General features: G+C 37.2%; 1 protein-coding gene across 1 annotated transcript; it reads left to right on the top strand.

Annotated features, from left to right (window-relative positions):
• Positions 1–4,414: 4,414 nt before the first annotated feature.
• LOC105057905 (NADH--cytochrome b5 reductase 1) lies at positions 4,415–24,438 on the top strand. The gene is made up of 9 exons (XM_010940624.2): positions 4,415–4,679; positions 5,308–5,449; positions 5,545–5,635; positions 5,789–5,866; positions 23,166–23,246; positions 23,341–23,430; positions 23,605–23,670; positions 23,946–24,032; positions 24,188–24,438. Exons 1-9 carry the CDS (start codon positions 4,571–4,573, stop codon positions 24,278–24,280), a joined length of 837 nt encoding a protein of 278 aa, XP_010938926.1. The 5' UTR covers positions 4,415–4,570; the 3' UTR covers positions 24,281–24,438.
• Positions 24,439–24,778: the final 340 nt, after the last annotated feature.

Here is a 24,778-nt window from a genome sequence, read left to right as displayed (position 1 = left end):
CAGTCCTGTGACTCCTCACTAGGACTACCCTGGTCAAGGTTTTGCTAAATTGAAACACGACTGTACACAGCTCTTGAACTGGAGTGGTCAATCCCATCTTGACACACGCACCGATAAGTCAAGTACTTGACTACACCCAGCATCCTTCCGTCACTGAATTAGAAATTCAGGTAGTCCAGTGCCTAAGTGTAGTGAGTTGCTTGCAAGTCATCGTGGCGGTCTCAGATCGGAGGGATAGTTATACCCATATCCCATCGAAGCAATTCTTGACAGCAGAAATAGCTCCGGAGTCGGTCACGTTTAGTGCAGATGTACCCTTACATCTCACCTGTATGCCATACCAGTGTCTCCACACTCTTTGATTAAGAGGACAACCAATCCATATGGCACACAACGACCTATGCTTGATAAACATTGTTGTCCTTGATAACAACGTATCATTTGGTCGCGAACAGGTTTAAGGACTAAACGACAAATCCTCCTTTATCGAGTCTAAATAGTCCTAAGGACTTCACCACAACACAGGAGTTCATTAGAAGATGAAACAATTTGTGATGAAAAATACCAAAATAATTTTTATTTATTTATAATTCATATACTAATACAAAAAGGAGCACAACCGTCAACAGGCTGACGATTGACTTTGGGATACTATTTCCAACAGCAAAACATACATTGTAGAAGATCCATAACCTTGCTTGTCCTTATGAACTAGGTTTTGGATTTCAAGCAAGCAGATAGAGATTGTTGGGTTCCAAGGGGAGGCGTGGAGATTGTATTGGATGGCATATCACTATTCTTGTCTTGTAAAAGAGCTCTTATATATGGAGGGTTCTCTTATTCAGTCTTGGCTTTAACTAAGTCACATTCTAATTCAGGTTTAGTACCACTGAAACTTTTTTTTTAATTTTTGTTTAAAGATAAGAGAGGGTAGGAGTTGCACCATGAGATATAAGAAGAGATATCCGAGCTCGAGTTTTTTACTTGCAAATGCAACTATTCAAACACCAGACAACCTGCTCGGCCTGCCCAAGCCCAATACATTTTAAATGGCCCTGAAAATATGATGGTTGTGAAACTTCGAAGATTAAAATAATGGGTCTAGATTTGTGCTATGAGACATGGCATTCTAATCATATATAGGGATGAATCGGATCAAGTTGGATCAGGTCATACACGGGTCGAGTCCAAAAATTCTCTAACCTGAACCCAACTTATTTATTAAATGGATCAGATTTTGAAATCCGAACCTGTTCTATTTAATAAATAGGTTACCTGATTTGATTCGTATAACCTATTTATCAGGTTATCCGATAAAAAAGAAAAAAAGAAAGAGACCGAAAGGTGGTCCTCACCTTTACCATGAGCTCATTCAGGCAAATCAGCATCCAGATGGCCACAAAGCCACAGATTGCCATTGTTCAGGGCTCCACCACTAAGTACTTAGAGGTGATCGTCGTGAAGACACTAACAAGACCGTTGTAGACCGATCATAGCCATGGATGGAGCCCATTAGGCCGAGTAGTGATGGCGATGCAGCCGACGGCAAACCACTGACAGTCTGGCTATGGATGGAGCCTGATCGGGCCTCCAAAAAGACAAGAAAAAAAAAGAGAATAGAGACCGAAGAGAGGTCCTCACCTTCACTGCTAGCTTATTCAGGTGGATCAGCATCCAAGCAGCCCTCAAGCCGTAGATCACCACCGCCCAGGACTCCACCACCTAGCACCAGAAGGTGATCACCATGAAGATGCCGAGGAGGCCGTTGTAGACCGATCACGATCGTAGATGGAGCCGATCAGGCGGGGGGGTGATGGTTGTGTGGTCGATCGTGGATCATTGGCCATGGATAGAGACGATCGAGCTGAGGGATAATGGCGGTGCAATCGACGGTGGACCATTGATCATGGATGGAGCCGATCAAATCGAGGGGTGATGGCTATGCGGCCGATGGTGACCACTGGCCATGGATGGAGCCAATTGAGCTCCTTTCGATGGTTAGCAACAGTGGCAACTGATGTGAGCGGCCGATGGGAGCGAGCGGCTGCAGGGTCGATGGCATGGCAGAACTCATAAATCTTGGCATGCCAGCATGGAAAAGGGAGGCGACGGAGGGTGAGGCAGTGAGAGCGTAGGGCTTTTTAGGGAAGGAGAAGAGGAAAAGGGCGAAGCCGGGTGAGTTCCATCAGTAGGGGTGATAGGTGTCAAGCATTTAACTGGATCGCTCAAATTTCGTGGATCATAGCGGAATGGATTACAATTGAAACGAGCCACTCAAACTTTGCTACAATCTAAATATTTTAAATAAAAATTATAAATGGATTAAATAGATTGGATAGGTTGAGAAATTTAAATTCAAATCCGATTTGTTCAATAAATAGATTAAATAGGTCGATCAATTTATGATTCGAATGCATTTAAGTCAAACTCAAATCTATTTAAGATAGACCGAATGTAGATCGAATTGATGGATTAGATCATATTTTGTCACCCCTAATGATATAGTTTATAATTGATGCATTGCGCTCCAAATCCTTCGGTCTTGTTTGGCTAGAAGAGTTTTCAAATGTTTTAGAAAGTTCGGGATCCTGAAAGCAATATCAGCGGGCTCAGATCTAGGGCCTGAGTTTTGGGAGGCCCAAAAATCTGATTGGATCGGGCCTGAGTTTGACTAAATTCTGCCCGTCCATTGAGCAGGTCCACTCGCGCATTCAGGACTGGTGCAGGAGGAATCCGAGCGTGATCTGAAATCTTTACAGATTCTTTGTTTTGAAGCGAGGGGGTACGACAACTGAGCTAATGCTTCTGTCACCACGTTTTCAAATTCCAAAACCAGGTGCTGGCTGCGGCCGACTGAAACCGTTGGCGGATGCTCGGACCGATGGTTGGAACCGGGAGTAGACGGGAAAAAGCTTATTCTTATTATGCAACGAACCACATTTATTTCTTTCACTTGTTTGAATTTATTAGTTCAACGGGGATGTGACAGGAATAATTCTTATGTAAGGATGAACCCCAATTGCCTAGGTCGTGGGATCCGTGAGATATGGGCGTGAGGTTCTGGTGCATGGCCCTCAACATGGAGTGTCCCGACAGTGTATTATATGATTATTTAAATAGGTTTGATCATGGACCTGAACAAGTCAAGGAGGATTTAAACCCTAGTAGGAATATTAAAAAAATCATCTAAACAGTTATAGTTATAAAATTCAAGGAAGATTTAGTTAATTGAATACAAATTTGAAACAAGGTCACCTTTTTTTAATGGTCGTAGTTACAAACTCAAGAAGGATTTAGTAAATTGAATGCAAAGTTGATCCGGGTTGACCTTTTCTTTCATTTATATATTTATTCTTAAAATTGAGAGATGGCTTCAAATTTAGGCTTAGGTGCCAAACAACGAGATTTGGCAAAAAAAAAAAAAAAAAAATCACAATTTTTTTCTAAAACATTCATTTTTATATTTATAAAAAAATTTAGATTTATTTTTTTAGAATGATTTGCTTGGAATCTTATTGGACCATTCTGCTCTCACTCCAAAACCACTCTAAATGAATGCAAACATATAAAAAATAAATTGTTACATTATTTAAGTCAACAAACACTTAGAAAAATATTCTTATAAATAATTATGAGGGTAGAGATATAATTATCTTAAATCTTAAAATATTTTTAGGGCTTATCAAATCCTTCCTATCTAGAACTATTTTTCAGAGGTCAATATTTTTAGAAATATTTTTGTATTGGATTAAGAGCATTTTTGTCTCTAAATTTCACACCACCAAATTTAGTATCACTAAATTGGATGGTGATTTTATGAATAGAGATGATTAACTAGAATCACTATTAAGTAAGTTTATTGAGGTACAATCAAATATCATGATCTTATCATTCCCATACATATCAATGTTGGTTTTGAAGTCATCATTTTATATATTAAACATCTCCTATAAATAATGTGTAGGTTTAGAAGTAAAAAAATTGTTCTTTCTCTATTTTCTTTGTTTCTTTATTTCTCAATAGATATTTCATTATTATAATTTTTTATATACTATAATTTATTATATTATTATATTATATTCTAAAAATTATCAGTAATAAAAAAATATATTTATACTATACATAACGTAGATTATACGTGCTAGTGTCACATGGAAGCAAACCCGTCTTGCCGCACCCATGTTTGACTAACCATTACAGTGGGCGGACGGAATCCACACGGAAGATCTTGCACCACAAGAGCTACCAACCAGCCACATCAGAAACTGAGACTCCACAGAGTTCGGGTCCCACACAAACTGGCTTGGCCCGCTCAAAAGCCACCACTTACCACCACAAAAGTTACACTGCACATCAGAAAGTACAATTCTCCGGTCCCCTCTGCAAATATTACGACCTGAGCGACACCGGGAGATGCCTTCAAATTCCAAACACCAACCCCGGAGACCAGAATATTGTCTATTTCTCACCTTCCCTTCTCCTCTCCTCCACCAAACCCCAACGCTCTCACAGCGACTATAAAATGAAAGGAGAAATATAGAGGAGAGGAGAAGTGGGTGGGGAGGATTCAATGATGGAGTCGTTGCAGTCCCATAGTGTCGAGATTGTTGGGATCGCCGTCGCCGTTGTGGCCGTCGCCGCCGGCGCCGCCTACCTCTACCTCACCAAGAAACCAAAGGGTGCGGCCCCTCATGAGTTTATATTTTATCGTTTTTCTCCTCACCTGTGGGTTTTCCAAAAGAAAATGCGATTTTTCCGATTTATGTCTTTGTGGGTGGATTTTATTCATTCAATGATTGTATTTTGATCTTTAAACCCTGGTATTTCGAACGTTGATTGTAGACAAAATTTGCAACTTTTCTCTCTCGCTCTCTTGTTGTTTTCTTTTCTTTTTTTTTTTATTGGATGGCTGTGACTGGCTTGTCTTAAACGTTGGTTCAAGGTTTTGGTGGATGACCATGTGAGATCTTAGATTTTAACAAGTCAGATGCTTTTGAAAAACAAGTAGATCATGCCTCTTCTCAATGAACGGTTCAGCTCTAATTTTTTTTTATAATAAAATGATGAAAGTCTTAGATTTGTTAAATGAACCTTATTGAAGTAGATCACTTCTCTGTAGTTTCATAGGTTTTGATGGTGATTAGTTGTCTGCTTGAGATTCCATCATTCATACATTTAAGCTCTTGTACAGTACGAGGAAATTAGGCTTTGTATTTTTATTTTTGTGAATTTTAATGGTCATTGGTTATTAGGAAGGAAATGATAGAGAAATCTTTGCTTATTGGGATGCTATTCTTACTACAACAGGTTGCTTGGACCCTGAAAACTTCAAGGATTTCAAACTTGTGGAAAAAAGGCAGCTGAGTCATAATGTGGCCAAGTTTCGGTTTGCTCTTCCTACACCTACTTCTGTGCTGGGTCTTCCTATTGGACAGCATATCAGTTGCAGGTTGGTTCATCTTGGTTACATGCTTGCCGTTTTCACCAACATCACAATTACATTTTGAATTTTATTGAGTGACTTTCTATCGTTGATTCTGACAGGGGAAAGGACAGTCTTGGTGAAGAAGTTATTAAACCATATACCCCAACTACTCTGGACTCGGATCTTGGTCACTTTGAACTTGTTATAAAGGTATGCACATACCAATTGAACTTTGGCACCCTTATTCTCTGAATATAAACCATAAAAGATTCATGCTTCAAATTCTTTACCATTCATCTTACAAATAACAATACTAGAGTCATCTAGCAGCATTCACTAGAGTGGACTTCTCTTATTGTGTAGATGTATCTTCAAGGGCGAATGTCCCATCATTTCCGTGAAATGCGAGTTGGAGATTACTTATCTGTAAAGGGCCCTAAGGTATTCATTCTTATTTTCTTCTGGGAATGCATGTATCAACCAGATGTTTCACTACATTGAAAACATTCTGTTTGGTGGAGTTCCTTTTTATTAAAATTAATTGATTCCCCTGGAAAATGGAGATGCTGAAACTATTTCATTTAAAATATTTGAGCAAATGATGTAGAATACATGATTGCTCCAAATACCTATATCCAGAAACAATAGAAATAAGAAAAGTAAACTGATATTGAGTGTTTTCTTGGTCTAATGCTCTGTACCATTAAATGTAGATTAAGTGAGGAAAAAAAAGGAGACTGCTTTTATTTATGAAACTGTGGAACATTATCATGCTCTGCATCAGCACAAATTTTCTCAGATGCTTTACTGTGATACTTACATTATCTTTTCAGTTCATTGCTTGTGCAACGATGTTACATGGTTGCAAAAGGTGTAGCATATGTTTTGACTGGTTGCATATCTCAAAGTTCATATAAATATTCAATGCGTGTATGGCATGGATTTATATTGTATCTGCATGCAGCTTATGTAAATACTGATTTATCACATTCTGATGGAGAAAGGACCCAGGAATTTTAGAACTTTGCATGTAATTTGAATGAACATTGATCCTTAATTCACCGTTACATTCAACTTCATCTAATTATGATAGGAGGGCTCTGGTCTGTTGCACTTGGTGTTCCTTTAAGTCTTTGTTATATGAATGCATTTGTTATGAAGGACATTTTGTTTTTACCTTATATTTCTTTCTAGGTCAATCCAACAATTGTAGTGTTTAGCATTAAGCTTCCCCATTATGCTAGAAATCCATGTCAATGCTTGTCATCTCCAGAAGCAAATCACTTGCTCACATGTGCTTTTCTTATTACCCAAGACTTTAAATACATTTGAGGAACCTATATTAACATTTTCTTGTGACACCAATGGTTGACAATTGTAATGACTCTTTCGCAGTGGATTGCCACAAAATTTGCATAATTTATCTTCTTGTATGGGCCTCTGCTTTTACACATTATAAATATTTCTTATAGGAAAACTTCAAAACAGAACCCCTGAAGACCACCGAGATGTTAGACAATTGTTGGCTATACTATGTAATCCTTATAAACCTATGATGCATCAAGTGTACATAAGCAGCTCACCCATCCATGATCAGCAATTATACAGCTTGCATCCTTGTTTGTTCTCCCTTTGTATCGTAACAGAATTAACATAATGACAATCACTGCTCTTGCTTTTATATGTCTGTTGACTATTAATATATACTGCGAATGCATACATGTGCACACCTTCACGCTCATCCCAGTTAAATATACTTGTTTGTTCTAACCTATAACTTCATTGCCTATTTTTTTATAAAAAAAATATTGGCATTTAACCATGCTTTAATCAGCATAACATCATTAACTACTATGATACAATAAGACTTCTCCGGATTATCAAATCTAAGCTTGCTATGATGGATTTACATTGTAAGGGCATAGAGCCCCACAAGCACCGGAAAATTCCTTGCCTCTTATAAGTTATTCTCAAACTTGATACTGCTCCTTATACCTTTAGTTAATGCATTCATTTGGAACATGTTCTTTTCTTAATTCCTACTGGATCATCTTTATTTGCCCTTCATCTTTTCAAAGTCATAGATTCTCTAATCTCATATCCTTCATATTAATTAAATGAAGGAAAGCAACGATGTTGGGCATCTATTGGCTTCATGAGCTTATTGATTTTTGATGCATATCAGCAGTTTTATTTAAAGTTAATTTTTCATGAGTATATGATCACATTTTTACTTAAAAGTAAAACACAGATTAATTTCTATGTTTAGATTAACTTCCATGTTTAGCAGCTGATTTGAATAATTACTAATTAATATATTATTTTAAAATTCTTAAAAACAAACTACAAAATCTCAACTTATATTTTCATATCATATTGGCCTGCATATTTGGATTATATTGGTTTATATCAGCAAATGTAGTGATGGCCTAGATATAAATTATATTATTCGAATGTCTGCTTAATACCGATTCGAACCAATATGTCAGCCAAAATATGGGCCACAATATAAATCTTGGTCAAATTCAAATCAATAGGCTCAAGACTTTTGGATATCTATATCTTCAGTCACTACATTATTTTGCTAAAAAAATGTTTGAAACAAAAGCTTGACACATAAATCATGTGGCATTCATATGGACATATATAGATATTTATAACTGTATGTATTTGTGTATATGTTTTTGTTATTGTAATATGCATAAACAGATGTGTATATAGGTGTATATGCATGAGTATACACTAACTTTTTTGCAAAGATATACTACCCAGTTTTTAGCTGCCAGAATTGGGAGTGGGTGTGCGAGCAGGTGTGAGTCTAGGTACAGGAAGTGGATATTTTAGAAACACTTTTAGTAGGTATCGCTTAGAAAGCAGGTGTAGGTTTGAGATCAAATGATTCTAGTGCAGGTTCCTTAAAGTAGATAGAAGATTACGGCTGCTAAGTCCCGATTTGTGAAATTAGTTGCCCTATTGCCAGAGGTGTCCTTGAGAAAGGAAACCAGTTCATTTGTTTGAAATGATTACTAAATGTGTATACCATTTCTATCTAAATTCACATGCATTATATTTGCATTATTTCTAAACTTCACCAAGTCTTTCCATTTTTTTTTGCTTGTTATTATGAATTTTCAAGTGTCCAGATACTGTTAAGGCATTGTATGGTACCAGAACTTCCTACATACGATTTATGCCTTTTGAAAACGTAGGGAAATATCTCTGAACAGTTTGCCAATAAGTCTGTTGTCACCTCTCTTTCTGTTTCCATTTCTGGTTTTGTTTTCTGCTGCTCACTATTTACTCAGTTTTATCTTATACCACTTTTTAAATAAAACCAGTGTTTTGAAAAGTAGTTTCATGCACATCTGATATCATCCATGTAGATTATTGGGATGTTTAAATATGGAAAGTGGTACTATTGCATATGAGAGAGAGAGAAGGGGGGGGGGGGGTGGGGGTTCATGGTCGTAATGCTGATGCTGAAGGGGGGAATGACAAGGAAAAGAGATGAGGGAGGGAGATGTAAATTTGAAAACAAAATTCTACTCTGCCTCCCTCTCCCTCTTTCTATTTTATGTGATTCTTTTTTTTTTTTTTTTTTTCGGAGGGGCGGGGGGATTTCTTTTTGGTTTGCTAGCTTCTGCTGCTATTAACTCCCAAACTAGTTTCTTTTGTAGTATATATAATTATGCTTAGAGCTTAAGAAATCAAGAAAAAATATTAAAATAGAGACATCTGAGGGAAGAAAGAAGATGGCAAAGATGAATGTAAGTTTGGACAAGAGAATAACAGAATGGCATGTATCTACTGATTTAGTGTAGTTTTGAATGTAAACTTGTATGAAGCCAGTCTTTTTACATGTATGTGAAGTACCATATTATTTGTAATACAATCCTTAGTCCGCTCTTAAGTTGGAGCACAGATGTTGACCATTCATATTTTGGAGCAAAACTCACCAATTATGAATGACAATATTTTTGTGATGGGTTTCCTATGGTTCATGTATATTATATTTTGATAGATGCTAGAATGAATCACTATGGTTGGTTTCTAGATGGTACTGTAAGAATTTGATAGGTAACAAGTTGCAAATGGTTGTTTTAGTATTTGTTGTGGTGTAGAGTGGGGGGCTTTATTAGTCCCACATTGGTTGTGAGTCAATGGAGACTCTGGCTTATATAGGAGGGTACCATCCTTCCCATGTGAGGCGTCTTTTGAAGGACAAAATTATGAGGCCTATGGACCAGAGTGGACAATATCTCACGTGTCAAGCCATGAGTTTTTGACTGCAATATTGGCGCCCACTGTGAGGTCCGGCAGCCGCAAGCATACCAGCTACAGCCCAAGGATCGCAACCACAACAGTATTATTTTATTTTTTCCTCTCTACTATCTTTCCCAGGCCAGTGCCTACTCCATGTTGCCACCTTGGAGGATGCGGCCATTGGTTAGGTTCATCTCGACACTAATGGCCTTATGGATAGTATCACCCTTGGCTGCATGGGAGTTGGTGTGATGGTCATGACTGACAATCTTGCTATGGATAGACTCAGGGTTGAGGGAGATCTCGAGTTAGAGGGAGGAAGAACCAGTACCAAAGGTGAGGACAGGGCTGTCATAGATGCTAACAGTGAGTATTCGACCATCACCGAGCTTGATGTCAGTAGGGAAGTGTTGATTACGTAGAGCTGGCACTAACAATGGCAGCCTAGGGAATGATGTCGATATGGTGAAACCCTGGGGCTTGCCATTGGTGGAGGAGGTGAAGATGAAGAACCCAGCCTCGGCAATGGCAAAGACATTGATGATAGTGTTGTCGAATGGTAGGGAATGGTGATTACACTGTTGGAAAGAAAAATGTTCCAAGTGATGGTTCCATCGGGGATGTTGAGAATGTCACGTCAGCAAAGAGAGGTTGCCATCGTGGGTGTTTGGAATGATGCTAGATGGAGATGAGAGAGAGGGACAATTTGAGTTAGAGTATGGGTGTTGGACATGTGGCAGACCAAAAGAAGAGTGGTGTACAGAGCGTACAAACTGAAATGTTCTTCTTCCTTAACTTTAATTATAATATTTGTCATTTGGTACTTTCCTTCGTACCGGCTACATGAAAGAAAAGTGCCCTATAAGTCAATCGCAAGTGTATTGCGATGGGACTTTCTTTACAAATTTTCAACTCATGAAATAATATTTATTATTATTTGAGGCATTGATTCATCATATTAGCTGCATCTTATTATGTCAAAATTATGATGAACCCCAAAGATTAGGATAATGATTTTAAGAGACATGAATTGATCATGCTAGTAAGATCTAAAATCCTAAAGTCCTAATATTAAATATTTTTGGTCATAGGAGCATTGAGTCGGGGATCAATGTTCCAGATAGACTGGTACATCCTATGTATGCTCAATGGAGAGAGTGGTAGATCTCACTAGCCACTTGTGCGAGACAATAATACAAGGATATGGATGCTCATTTGAGAAATGAGTCTACTGAATTGACTCGATGAAAAAGAACATCTTATGGAAGCTTTATTTGCATGTCAAAGATGGTTCTCTAAGTGAAAGTTGTGCAAGTGATCCTTAGACCTGAAATCACCATGGAATCTTGTGCATATGAACCCATATTTTGGTTCATACCCAGACATGACATTAAGACATGTATGGGGTATTCTGGATATGGTGGAGTGTATATGAAGGTTGTAAGTAGGTCAATATGGAATCGATCACTTCTAGTAAGAAGAGATCGCATCCTATGTATTCTCAATCCTAGATGACTCAGAAAAGTCTTTTGGCCAAAAGCAGGAAGGAGATTAAAAAGAGTTTCTAATGCTTCTTCATTGGAGTCATCATTGGTTAATTGAGAATCGATATGAATATGTGTTTGAGTTTGACATGATTCCATACTCATGAACATATTCAGGGTGCAAGGATGATCGAAGGATTCAATTGCACGATAATTTGCCACTGAAGGGTATATTTAGTATTTTCATCAAATTCCACATCTTCTGGGTAGTCATGATATATTGTTAGATGTCAATCTTGATTTATAAGTTTTTGATTGAATTCGATTGTCAATTAGAAAGGATTCTAATTGTTGAGCTCGGGTTACCTCGATTTGACCTAAATCGATTAGATTGAAATCTAATCAAATTTGATCAACTTATATCCGGACCTACTGCCGGCTAGATGTGGAATCCAATGGGTCATCTTTGAGAAATGAGTCTACTGAATTGACTCGATGAAAGAGAACATCTTATGGAAGCTTTATTTGTATGTCAAAGATGGTTCTCTAAGTGAAAGTTGTGCAAGTGATCCTTAGACCTGAAATCACCATGGAATCTTGTGCACATGAACTCATATTTTGGTTCATACCTAGGCATGGCATTAAGACATGTATGGGGTATTCTGGATATGGTGGAGTGTATATGAAGGTTGTGAGTAGGTCATTATGGAATTGATCACTCCTAGTAAGAGGAGATCGCATCCTATGTATTCTCAATCCTAGATGACTCAGAAAAGTCTTTTGGCCAAAAGCAGGAAGGAGATTAAAAAGAGTTTCTAATGCTTCTTCATTGGAGTCATCATTGGTTAATTGAGAATCGATATGAATATGTGTTTGAGTTTGACATGATTCCATACTCATGAACATATTCAGGATGCAAGGATGATCGAAGGATTCAATTGTACGATAATTTATCACTGAAGGGTATATTTGGTATTTTCATCAAATTCCACATCTTCTGGGTAGTCATGATATATTGCTAGATGTCAATCTTGACTTGTAAGTTTTTGATTGAATTCGATTGCCAATTAGAAAGGATTCTAATTGTTGAGCTCGGGTTACCTCGATTGGACCTAAATCGATTAGATTGAAATCTAATCAAATTTGGTCAACTTATATCCGGACCTACTGCCGGCTAGATGTAGAATCCAATGGGTCACACACATATAGAAATTGGCCAAGGATCCTTTTGAAAAAGGTCGATTGGAATTTTGGATTCAATCGGGGTTTCGGTAAGCATGCTAGCACGTGTGGAAACCCTTGCTCCTTTGGAGACCAATTTGGTCCCATCCCTTGCTAATTAGCTAGTCCAATTTGGTAGACATTTGGGTCAGATCATATCACCTGGAAGCAGCCCAAATTGGGGCATCACATCCCATGTTAACACCAATTATGAAGAGTCCAAGTTGTGGTGCAAAACAGGTTCTGCGTACAAGTGTTGGCATAGGCAGAAGAAAAAATATTATTTTTTCATGGGATTAAAATATGTGTGGTAGCTCATATCACCCTCTATCCTCTGGTACATATCTCAAAGCATGAGATATATTTTTTCTGAAATTTTTGGGGAAGAGAAAAAATTGGAAAAAGAAGGATGTCTCGCATGCACGCAGAAGCGTCGTGTCTCTCTCTCCGCGATTTGGAGAGTCCTCTCTATCAAATGCTTTCAAATTGGAACAATGTTTGTTGATAACGTTCTACATTTGATAATATATTTTTGATAATTTTTTTGGAATTTTTTCAGATTTATCTGGATGCCAAACAGACGCCATAAGTTCATCCTGATGTCTGCGCATGCGGTGATCAGCACTCGTGTGAAGAGGTGTGAGGATAGCATCCTTCGATGAGAATTTTATTATCATTTTTGATTTTCTGGAATCTAGATTGAATCCTCAATCCACGTAGATTTTTGAGGATTTTTTTGATTTGAGAAGGGATGTGAAAACATCCTTTCTTTGGTTGCACGCGCGCAGACCAGGGTGCTGATCGACGTATCATGGATAAGAGTCCTTATGCTTGAAAGAACTTTTATCTCTGATAATCAGATCAGATATGCCTTTTGGATAAAGCATATCCCTCTCTTTTGACGTCCCTCTGGTGGCTATAAATAGGCCGGGGCGCTGGGTATTCGATGAATCTAAGAGGGGTTTTTAATTTCTCTCCAGTTGCTCTCTTTTTTTTTTCTTACAACCTATCTTAGTTTTAGGACAAGGCTTTGGGATTTAAGACAAAGCCTTATTTGATCCTAACAAGGGTTGTAAGGGTCCTAAAGAAGGAGAATCAGAAGTCCAAAGGAGGTTCTATGAGGGTGAGGTCAGGTTCTTGAAGAAACTTGACCGGTACGAGGCTAGTCGAGTTTTAGGAACTAGAACTCTTGAAGCAAGGTGAAGAAAGAGCGCTGTCTTTGGTTCAATTTTCATGTAGATCACCATTGGAGGGCGGACACTTGGACATCTTGTAAAAATTGGGATTAGCGCTACAGGTATTCTTCTTATCTTAATTTATATTTATTATGCTTGATTATTATAGTCAAGAGTTTCTGGGCATTAGGACTTCCGGTGCATTGGGTGTTTTGAATGAAAATTTTAAATACCTAATCTTTCTGCTGTGCCACTGGAATCCAACAGTGGTATTAGAGCCTATCTTGATTTATGTAATCAAAGATTAAATTATTATCTTGATTGTGATCAAGCATGAATTTTTGGTTTGATTCAAGTCGGGTCAAGGGTTGAACCCGATTGAACATCCAAATCCTATCATGTCTTAGAGATATGTTTTAAATATAAAATGCATGATGTATGTGTAAAATTTTCTTAGTAGCTTAGTACTCTAATTGGAGTTCATCATCAGGCCGTCCGGTCATAAGAGTAAGTAGGGTTCAGAGATCCTCTCTTCCTATTCAATAGGGTACTCTTATGGCGTGTAGGGGTGCCACTGTGATGTTTCAAGAAGAAGAACTGCGAAAAAAGAGTTATATATTCATGCATGTTATTAGAACTTCATGCATATATGATGTGCTTGAGATGTTTAGTTATAATCATATTGTATGATTTTGCTTCCATATCTTAGAGATATGATAAGATGCCATAATTAGTTGTTATGATTATTAAGATACAACTATTATAGTGCATTCTTGTGATAAATTGAATTAGGATGTGTTTGAGACCATTAAAGCCCTTGTAAAAATCATATTAAGTCGTAGTGTTGTGAACTAAAAGCTGACCTATTTTTTTGAATCGATTAATCAATTGGTGTCTAAGGAGTGTTTCAAGTGCGGTGGTTATTTAATTAGTTCCGTTGCTGATCTGACCAATTTTATTGGTGTCTAAGAAAAGCAATGGGGGGACCCCACCAATCTTAACATTTTTCTGGCCAATTGGATTAGTTCGAATCTTGAATGAAGGTAGTTTAGTGTTTTAAACACTACTAAGGGCCTTCCTTCATGCTAGGTTAATGTTACATAATGAATTATGGCTAGTTTGTTGTATTACCATAAGGCTTGTCATAAGGATTAATATAATATAATCCTGATGCATAAAAGATGTTTACGGCAATTTTGGATATACTGCTTTGTTGTGCTAACATAAGGGCAGTTATATTTGATTTTGACTGTATTGAAATGAAGGATCTTACTGAACTAAAATATTATAGCTTGTTGTGTTAACACAAGGTTAATAATGTTTTAGAAGCTAAGATAAAATATTGAGAATTGCATGAGATGTAATTGGAAAGAGTTTCTTACTTATGAATTCATAAGGGTTTGTTGTGTTAACACAAGATCATTATGAGGAATTAGGATCTTAATCCCACTAAGATAAAATATATCTCGTTTACCATAGGAGAGGGCTATGGTATCCGATAAAATAGTGGGAGACATAACTAGTTTAAAAGTCCTCATCTAGTTATACATGTCAAACATGAGTGGTCTGCTTATACTATTATTTTTATATAGATTTAAGTTTACATTATGGCTTTTTTATTTTCACCCCATGATATCATAGATAAAACTATGTTGACTGATACAACTATGTGGATTGATTGAGGAACTAACAAATTAGATTTATATCGAAAAAAAACTTCGATGTTCTGGATATTTCTGATACTAGATCGGTCAGTAATAATGAGAAGGTAATGATGTCCGTATGGATATTATTTATGACAAATTTAAAAATTGAGAGTATAATTGCAAGAATAATCTTGTAAGATTGAAGTAGGGTGCAAGTGTAACACTAAAAGGTGTGTATATGATACAGATCTATTTTTCATTGAGTGATTCAGACTCTGATATTTGGGTATTGGATATCACCTGTGGATCGCACTTTTGTAGTTCGTTACTGCAACTACAAAATATCAAAGATTTGAAAAGAAGTAACCTCGAGCTTTATGGCATAAGTGGAGAGTCTATTAGCGCAGAGGCTGTGGGAACCTGTATGCTTAATTTACCTTCGGATAAAATTTTAGAATTAAAAGACTGTTATTACATACCAAAAGTTATTAGAAATATTATTTCTATACCTTTGTTATTAAAATAAGGTTATGAAATAAAGCTAATGGAAAATGGATGTTTCATTTTTTTTTAATGAATTTTATGGCAGTGGTTATATTGATAACAATCTTTTAATTCTTGCACTCAATGAAAAATTTTTTCATATTGAAAGAAATATAAAAAAAAGAAAATGTGAATGTCACATATCTCTGGTTTTGTCGTCTTGGTCATATTAGTGAGTCAAGGATAAACAAGTTATACAAAGAAGAATTCTTTGATCCAAATGATTATGAATCATTGGGAACTTATAAATCTTGTCTCATGGGTAAGATGATCAAGACTCCATTTTCTGGATATGGAGAGAGGACAAGTGAGTTGTTACTTCTAGTACATATAGATGTATATAGACCAATAACAACTCAGGCCAGAAGAAGATACTCCTATCTTTACAGATGATTTATTAAGGTTCGGATATGTATTTTATGAAACATAAATTCGAAGTATTTGATAAGTTCAAGGAGTACCAAGGTATGGTCGAGAAATAAACTGAAAAAAATATCAAGCTTCTTCGATCTGATCGAGGAGGAGAATACTTATTGAATTTCTTGATCATCTTAAAAGTAAAGGTATTCTCTCTGAATGAATCCCTCCTAATATGCCTCAGTTAAATGGTGTAGCAGAAAGGAGAAATCATATTATGATGGATATGATGCGGTCCATGATATACTTTATTGATCTCCTAATATCTTTCTAGGGATAATGTCCTAGAGACTGCCACATATATATTAAACAGAATGCCTTCAAAGTCTGTTGCAAGCACTCCATATGAGATATGGAATGGAAGTCTAATCTTAAATATCTTAAGACTTAGGGCTGTCCTACTTATGTCAAAAATATTTTTTGGATATAAGCTTAGTGCTAGATTAGACAAGTGTAGGTTTGTAGAGTATCTTAATGAAATTAATGGATATTATTTCAATCATCCTACTGAACAAAAGGTGTTTGTTAGTAGGCATGCCACTTTCTTGAAACATGAATTTATCCAAGGAGACAGTGGGAGAAATATTGAATTTATGAAAGGTCATGATCTACAAACCGATCCAGAAATACCAGTGGTTGGACCACAAGAAGATCTTCAATCAAAAGTACTCAAGGATGAGGTACATCCACTGTACACACCTCTCCGAAGGTCAGATAGAGTGCGTCAAGCATCTCTGAGATATAATTTTATCATTGAGAATGATAATTCGATCAATATCATTCAGAATGTTGATTCACTGACCTATTTGGAAGCTGTAATGAGTAGAGACTCAAGCAGATGACTGGAAGCTATGAAATCTGAGATGGACTCGATGAATACCAACTAAGTGTAGATCTTGGTTGATGCACCTGAGGGTGTGACTCCAATAGGGTGCAAGTGGGTCTTCTAAAGGAAGATCGGAGTAGATGGCCAAGTAGAAACCTACAAAGCTAGATTAGTGGCGAAAGGTTTCAGTCAAAGGCAAGGAATTGACTATGATGAAACCTTCTCACCAGTGGCTATGCTCAAGTCCGTCCGAATTTTGCTTGTAATAGCGGCATACTACGATTATGAAATCTGACAGATCGATGTCAAGACCATTTTTTTTAATAATAATTTAGAGGAAGAGGTCTATATGACTTAGCTAGAGGGATTTGTCTCAAGTGGGAGAGCAAATCAAGTATGCAAGCTAATGAGATATATCTATAGATCGAAGTAGGTTTCGAGGAGCTGAAACATCTGATTTGATATGATCGTCAGAGAGTTTGGCTTTATCAAAAATACGGATGAACCATGTATATATAAGAAGACAAGTGGGAGTGTTATTGTTGGTTCTGTATGTCAGTGACATACTACTCATTGGGAATGATATCCCAATGATGTAATCGGTCAAAATTTGGCTATCAAATAAGTTTTCCATAAAAAACTAGGGTGAAGCATCCTATATACTGGGTATAAAGATCTTTAGAGATAGTCTAAAAGGATGTTAGACTTATCCCAGTCACGGTATATAGACCTCATATTAAAGAGATTTAATATTGTGGCAAGTAAGAAAGGTTACTTGTCCGTAAGTTATGGTATACGTCTTTCTAAAAAAATGTGTCTTAAGACACCAGAAGAAAGGAAAAGGATGAATGAAATCCCTTATGCTTCGGCTGTGGGATCAATTATGTATTTCATGCTATGTACCAAGCCTGATGTAGCTTATGCTTTGGGCATAGTTAGGAGATTTCAGGCTGATCTAAGGAAGGATCATTGGAAAGCAGATGATAGCAAGTCAATATCAGGGTATGTGTTTATCCTAATTGATGGGGCAGTGAGTTGGAAGAGTTCCAAACAGCAGATAGTAGCTGACTCAATTACTGAGCCAGAGTATATTGCTGCTAGTGAAGCCATTAAGGAAGCTGTCTGGATGAAGAAACTCATCATGGATTTAAAAGTCGTTTCTAAAATTGAAAGATGGATGTCACTCTATAGTGATAACACTGGAGCCGTTATTCAAGATAAGGAATCTAGGTCTCATTATAGATTCAAGCACATCCTCAGACGTTTTCATCTTGTTAGAGACAAGATGTTATCCTTAAATGAGTAGACAGAAAGAACAATACAGCAGACCAATTCACTAAGGCCATTCCACAGCAGCTATATGATTATCATCATGATTGTATGAGATGCAAAGGCGATTGATTTTAGTATAAGTGGGAGATTGAAAGAAAAGTGTCCCATAAGGCAATCACAAGTGTGTTGCGATGGGACTTTCTTTATAATTTTTCAACTCATGAAATGATATTTATTATTATTTGAGGCATTGATTCATTATATTAGCTGCATCTTATTATGTCTAAGATTATGATGAACCCCAAAGATTAGGATAATGATTTTAGGAGACATGAATTGGTCGTGCTAGTGAGACCTAAAATTCTAATATTAAATATTCTTGATCGTAGGCGCATTGAGTCGAGGATCAATGTTTCGGATAGACTGGTACATCCTATATATGCTCAATGGAGAGGGTGGCAGATCTCACGAGCCACTTGTGTGAGACACTAATACAAGGATGTGGGTGCTCATTTGAGAAACGAGTCCACTAAATTGACTCGATGAAAGAGAATATCTTATGGAAGTCTTATTTGTTTTTCAAAGATGGTTCTCTAAGTGAAAGTTGTGCAAGTGATTCTTAGACCTGAAACCACTATGGAATCTTGTGCACATGAACCCATATTTTGGTTCATACCCAGGCATGTCATTAAGACATGTATAGGGTGTTCTGGATATGGTGGAGTGTATATGAGGTTGTGAATAGGTTAATATGGAATCGATCACTCCTAGTAAGAGGAGATCGCATCCTGTGTATTCTCAATTTTAGATGACTCAGAAAAATCTTTTGGCCAAAAGCAGGAAGGAGATTAGAAAGAGTTTCTAATGCTTCTTCATTGGAGTCATCATTAGTTAATTGAGAATCGATATGAATATGTGTTTGAGTTTGACATGATTCCATACTCATGAACATATTCAGGATGCAAGGATGATCGAAGGATTCAATTGTACGGTAATTTGCCATTGAAGGATATATTTGGTATTTTCATTAAATTCTACATTTTTTGGGTAGTCATGATACATTGCTAGATGTCAATCTTGACTTGTAGGTTTTTGATTGAATTCGATTGCCAATTTTTTCTAATTGTTGAGCTCGGGTTTGCTCGATTGGACTTAAATCGATTAGATTGAAATCTAATCAAATTTGGTCAACTTATATCCGGATCTACTATCGGTTAGATGTGGAACCCAATGGGTCACACACATAGAAATTGACCAAGGATCCTTTTGAAAAAGGTTGATTGGAATTTTGGATTCAATCAGGGTTTCGGTAAGCATGCTAGCACGTGTGGGAACCCTTGCTCTTTTGGAGATCAATTTGGTCCCATCCCTTGCTAATTAGCTAGCCCAATTTGGTAGACATTTGGGTCAGGTTATGTCACCTGGAGGCAGCCCAAATTGGGGTACCACATCCCATGTTAACACCAATTATGAAGAGCCCAAGTTGTGGTGGACTCTTGGTGCAAAACAAGTTCTGCGTACAAGTGTTGGCGTGGGCAGAAGAAAAAATATTATTTTTTCATAGGATTAAAATATGTGTGGTAGCTCATATCATCCTCTATCCTCTGGTACACATCTCAAAGCATGAGATATATTTTTTCTGGAATTTTTGGGGAAGAGAAAAAATTGAAAAAAGAAGGATGTCTCGCGCGTGCGCACAGAAGCGTCGTGTCTCTCCGCGATTTGGAGAGTCCTTCTCCCTATCAAATGCTTTCAGATTGGAACGATGTTTGGTGATAACGTTCTACATTTGATAAGATATTTTTGATAATTTTTTTGGAATTTTTTCAGACTTATCTGGATGCCAAACGGACGCCATAAGTTCGTCCTGATGTCTGCGTGCGCGGTGATCAGCACTTGTGTGAAGAGGTGCGAGGATAGCATCTTTCCATGAGAATTTTATCATCATTTTTGATTTTCTGGAATCTAGATTGAATCCCCAATCCACGTGGATTTTTGAGAATTTTTCTGATTTGAGAAGGGATGTGAAAACATCCCTTCTTTGGTTGCAAGCGCGCAGACCAGGGTGCTGATCGACGTATCATGGATAAGAGTCCTGTTTGAAGGAACTCTTATCTCTGATAATCAGATCATATATGCCTTTTGGATAAGGCATGTCCCTCTCTTTTGGCATCCCTCTGGTGGCTATAAATAGGCCGGGGCGTTGGGTATCCTATGAATCTAAGAGGGGTTTTCAATTTCTCTCCCGTTGCTCTCCTTTCTTTTTTACAACCTATCTTAGTTTCAGGACAAGGCTTTGGGATTTAACACAAAGCCTTATCTGATCTTAACAAGGGTTGTAAAGGTCCTAAAGAAGGAGAATCAGAAGTCCAGAGGAGGTTCTAAGAGGGTGAGGTCAGGTTTTTGAAGAAACTTGATCAGTACGAGGCTAGTCGAGTTCTAGGGGTTAAAACTCTTGAAGCAAGGTGAAGAAGGAGCGCTGTCTTTGGTCCAATTTCTGTGTGGATCACCATTGGAGGGTGGACACTTGGACGCCTTGTGGAAATTGAGATTAGCGCTACAGGTATTCTTCTTATCTTAATTTATATTTATTATGCTTTGATTATTATAGTCAAGAGTTTCTGGGCATTAGGGCTTCCGGTGCATTGGGTGTTTTGAATGAAAATTTTAAATACCTAACCCTTCCGCTGTGCCACCGGAACCCAACACTATAGCCTGTCTTCAAAACGGACATCTCGATAGTCCATAAATAAATGAATGGTCCGTATTAACCAAGAAAATAAAAAGATGGTACGGATTTCATGGAAGCACCATAGCAAACCCTTTTATCATTTATAAATGTCACACTTCTTCATCTTTGACACTTCGAAGTTTTTCATTTTCAAAAAATTTTTAATCTCACTAGTTGTTTCTTTTTTTTTCCTTTTTTTTTGTTTTTAACTTCATCATAAACCATCATCTCCATTCTGCAATCAAATTCAGCAATTTTTCTTTTGAGCTCATCTGGTTTTTCCCTCTTTTTCCTCCTGCCAGTAAAGGAATTAAACAATTATATAAGCCTTGCATGAGACTTCTTAATGTCAGATGACATTCAATAGCTCTTTTCAAATGAATCAGAAAGTTCTACCTCAAGTACTCTCCGACCATGTCCTACCCTTGTTTGCACCTTGAGATGGTATTCAGTGGATTCTTTCATAGTATTGTCTTTTGGATTGCTCCTAATGCTGAACAGTTTTCTGCCACTTTATAGGCAAATTATTATTATTATTTTTTTTTTTAAAACTTTTACCTAGTGCTACCCACCTAAAGTGGCTGATTTATGAAGGCATAAAGGAAAAAATTGATTTGTTATCATTCACTTTATATTAGGTAACAATGAAGTGCAACATGCTTTTGCTTCAGTCAAGCTGCTGTACCCATAAATATTAACTACCATAAAATCCACATGCATTTATTTTGAATGATTATTTTCCTTGTGGTGATTGTGTAGCAAGCAAGTACTGGTTAATTCTGTTATTCTATTTGGATAGGATGGTGAGTTTGTGACTAGTTAAATTCAGGTTGGATCTATGCAGATCCAAATCCTAAGAGCAGCTAAAAGTGTGAGTTCCTTGGTGGCTTGTGTGGGCATGGTTCTCTTCCTTTTATATAATTATTTTTATTCATGGCATTCTTCAATTCATGCACGAAAATTTTGTATAAAGTGCTGACTAGTATTTTCTGATCTATGATAAGTAATGATAATGCACTAAAAAGAATTTAGCAGAAAATTCCCCTGTATGTGTCAGAATAGCCCACAAAAAATGAATGATTCATTGGAAAATATTTCTTAAAATAGATATTAATGACATTGTATTCAATTCTGGCAAGCTGCTAAGCTCGATAACCTCTTTTGCGAAAGGTGTGGTCTTCATTGCATGGCATAAATGGTTTGTGGGAAGTCATAATGAGTAGTTATTTCATGTCATGATGCAATGCTCCTGCCTGGGCCATGCCAGATTTTATGTGGTCAGGAGGTGCACTTCCTGTCTGTCAAATTTAGGGAACATTTTGTGACTATTCTGAAATTTGATTTGGTGCTAAATTTTGGTTACAGGATCTTTAGACAAGAAAGAGGCTTGCCATAAAATCTTGAAATTTAATTCTCTGATAGGGTGGTCAATGGGGTATGCTATTTAAGCTCATAGAGCTGTGTTTTGACCCTTCAAGGTGAATGAGTCCAGAATAGGAAGGAAGAGGGCAAGAGTTGATATAGAATGCTGTTTTGTCTTTGAGTCACAAATATTAACCCAAGCAGCAGAGCTTGGGCACAGCTCCAAAATCGCCTCTACTAATAATGAGAATGAAATGCTGGTTTCGTTTCAGCACAACTGTTTATACTTATCCTAAAACCACCAAGAGCTTTATCTCATTTATCTGAGGTCTGCTTAATGGATGGGAGTATAAATGATCAAGGCAAGCTCTAAACCTAACACCAGCCATTTGGATATTGGTACTGATTTCATAGCAAAGGCAACTTTGGGTAATGTGGGGTCTGCTGGAGTGTTTGAAGGACTAACTGATGGAAAGGAAAATGTTATTGTGGACCTGATTTAAGCTCATACGACAGGGAGCAAATTTTTGGCACTTACCATTTATATTGTTCTGTTGAAAGGACATGTTAACGCTTATGTCTATTTTTCTGTCTGGATTGTATTCTCTTCTAGTCATGCATAAATCAGATGTTACTCTAGCATCATTGAGTGTTTGGCATACTTGGGTGATCATGCTTTTGAATGAAGTGGTCCTGATGCTGTCTTCTAAAAGAAATTGCCTAGTTAATGCCTCTATACCTGCATTTTTTACATGGTTAAAATTGTATCAGATAATATATAGTACCTTCTATGCTTCTAGGGGCGTTTTACATACCAACCAGGGCAAGTCAGAGCATTTGGAATGATAGCTGGAGGATCTGGTATAACTCCAATGTTTCAGGTAAATTGGCTTGAATTGCATGTCTTTATGGTATCAGTAGACCTAGACAACTTACACCATTTTAATTGTATTCCTCATTCCTCATAAATCCCAGGTTACAAGAGCAATAATGGAAAATTCAAACGACAAAACTGAGGTTTATCTTATCTATGCGAATGTCACTTATGAAGATATCCTTCTGAAGGTAGCATTACCTAAGCTGCAATCTTATTTTAAAATCTTATTATGGTTAAATTTTCCTAGGTGGAGATAGATTTTTGTAATTATTGAATAGTACGAGTTGGTTAGTTACTGGCACATGTCTGTATTTTACTTTTATCAGAAGCATGTTGATTTTATTTACTTCTAATAAATGCAGGAAGAACTTGATGGCCTTGCCCGCAACTACCCAACTCGCTTCAAAGTCTACCATGTGTTAAATCAGGTCTACCTCCTGCAGATTGATCTCCCCTGGAAGTTTGTATTATGTGCTTTGTGCCTACTATTCACCTAATTCTGTATATGCCTTGATTTGCTGCTAGTATGAAGTAACGCAGAAGATGGTTTTATGAGTAGCTTAAATTGTCTTTGCTTGTTAACTGTTGTTTCTGTTATAGTGTTTCAATTTCTTTTTCCTTTTCCTGTGTCTTGGGTCTCTGTCTCCTTTTATTGAACACATTTTTATCTGACTGTTGATGATTGTGTTTGCTAATTTATCAGCCCCCTGATCAATGGAATGGTGGCGTTGGTTTTGTTTCAAAGGAAATGATTCAAGCTCATTGTCCTGCACCAGCACCTGGCATCCAGGTATTTTGTTTTAATATATTCTTATGGACAAGTAAGAGCACATATGCAGTTGTAACCAGGGTTACAAGAGCTATCAAATCATCTAATGTTCGTGCTTGATTAGTTCCTAATTTCCTTGTTTTTAAAAGCTTGAGCTTCTGTTGGATGATTGGCAGATTCTGAGATGTGGCCCACCTCCCATGAACAAGGCCATGGCTTCCCACCTGGATGATTTGGGATACACAAAGGAGATGCAGTTCCAGTTTTAAGCCTTTTTGTTTGTCAGTGCATGGTTCTAACCTCCTCAAGTGTTGAAGAGGACCATAATAATGTTTCACCTCACTGTGATGCTCTGCTTTTGTAGAACCATACCTACATTTTGGTGCTTCTAATTCATATTAATGAAACCCTACAGTCAATTGAACTACTGAGAGTAGATATATAGGCCAATTGGATATGTTTTTTAGTTTCCCATAACCAAATACGTTTACCTGCATCAAACGAGCATCCGGGTCTGATCGGAACTCATGGATGGACACCAACAAAATCCATCTAGCAAAATATTTCTTTTACTTTGCCTATACTTGACCAATGTTATGGTGCTCCTTTCTTTTACCTCTCATGTTTTATAGATGGTGGTCAAGGTCAAGAAAGCGTGGTTGGACCTTTCCATACTAGATTTGGGGGCTTGTTTCATGTGAGTAAACAGCATATCGGCATCAAATACTCGGCTTCTTTTTTCTCCGACCATATGTCAAATTAAGATT

Source organism: Elaeis guineensis, chromosome 14, assembly GCF_000442705.2.
Source record: "Elaeis guineensis isolate ETL-2024a chromosome 14, EG11, whole genome shotgun sequence".
Taxonomy (NCBI): Eukaryota; Viridiplantae; Streptophyta; class Magnoliopsida; order Arecales; family Arecaceae; genus Elaeis; species Elaeis guineensis.
Note: the sequence above shows the minus strand (reverse complement) of the source record. Positions and strands in the feature narration are given on the sequence as shown.

What these genes read in the sequence shown, in the direction of transcription:
- LOC105057905 (XM_010940624.2), top strand. Translation starts at nt 4,571, where the DNA reads ATGATGGAGTCGTTGCAGTCCCATAGTGTCGAGATTGTTGGGATCGCC. An exon ending in ACTTTGAACTTGTTATAAAG is followed by an intron (nt 5,636 to 5,788) that starts GTATGCACATAC and finishes CTTATTGTGTAG; the next exon opens with ATGTATCTTCAAGGGCGAAT. An exon ending in GTATAACTCCAATGTTTCAG is followed by an intron (nt 23,247 to 23,340) that starts GTAAATTGGCTT and finishes CATAAATCCCAG; the next exon opens with GTTACAAGAGCAATAATGGA.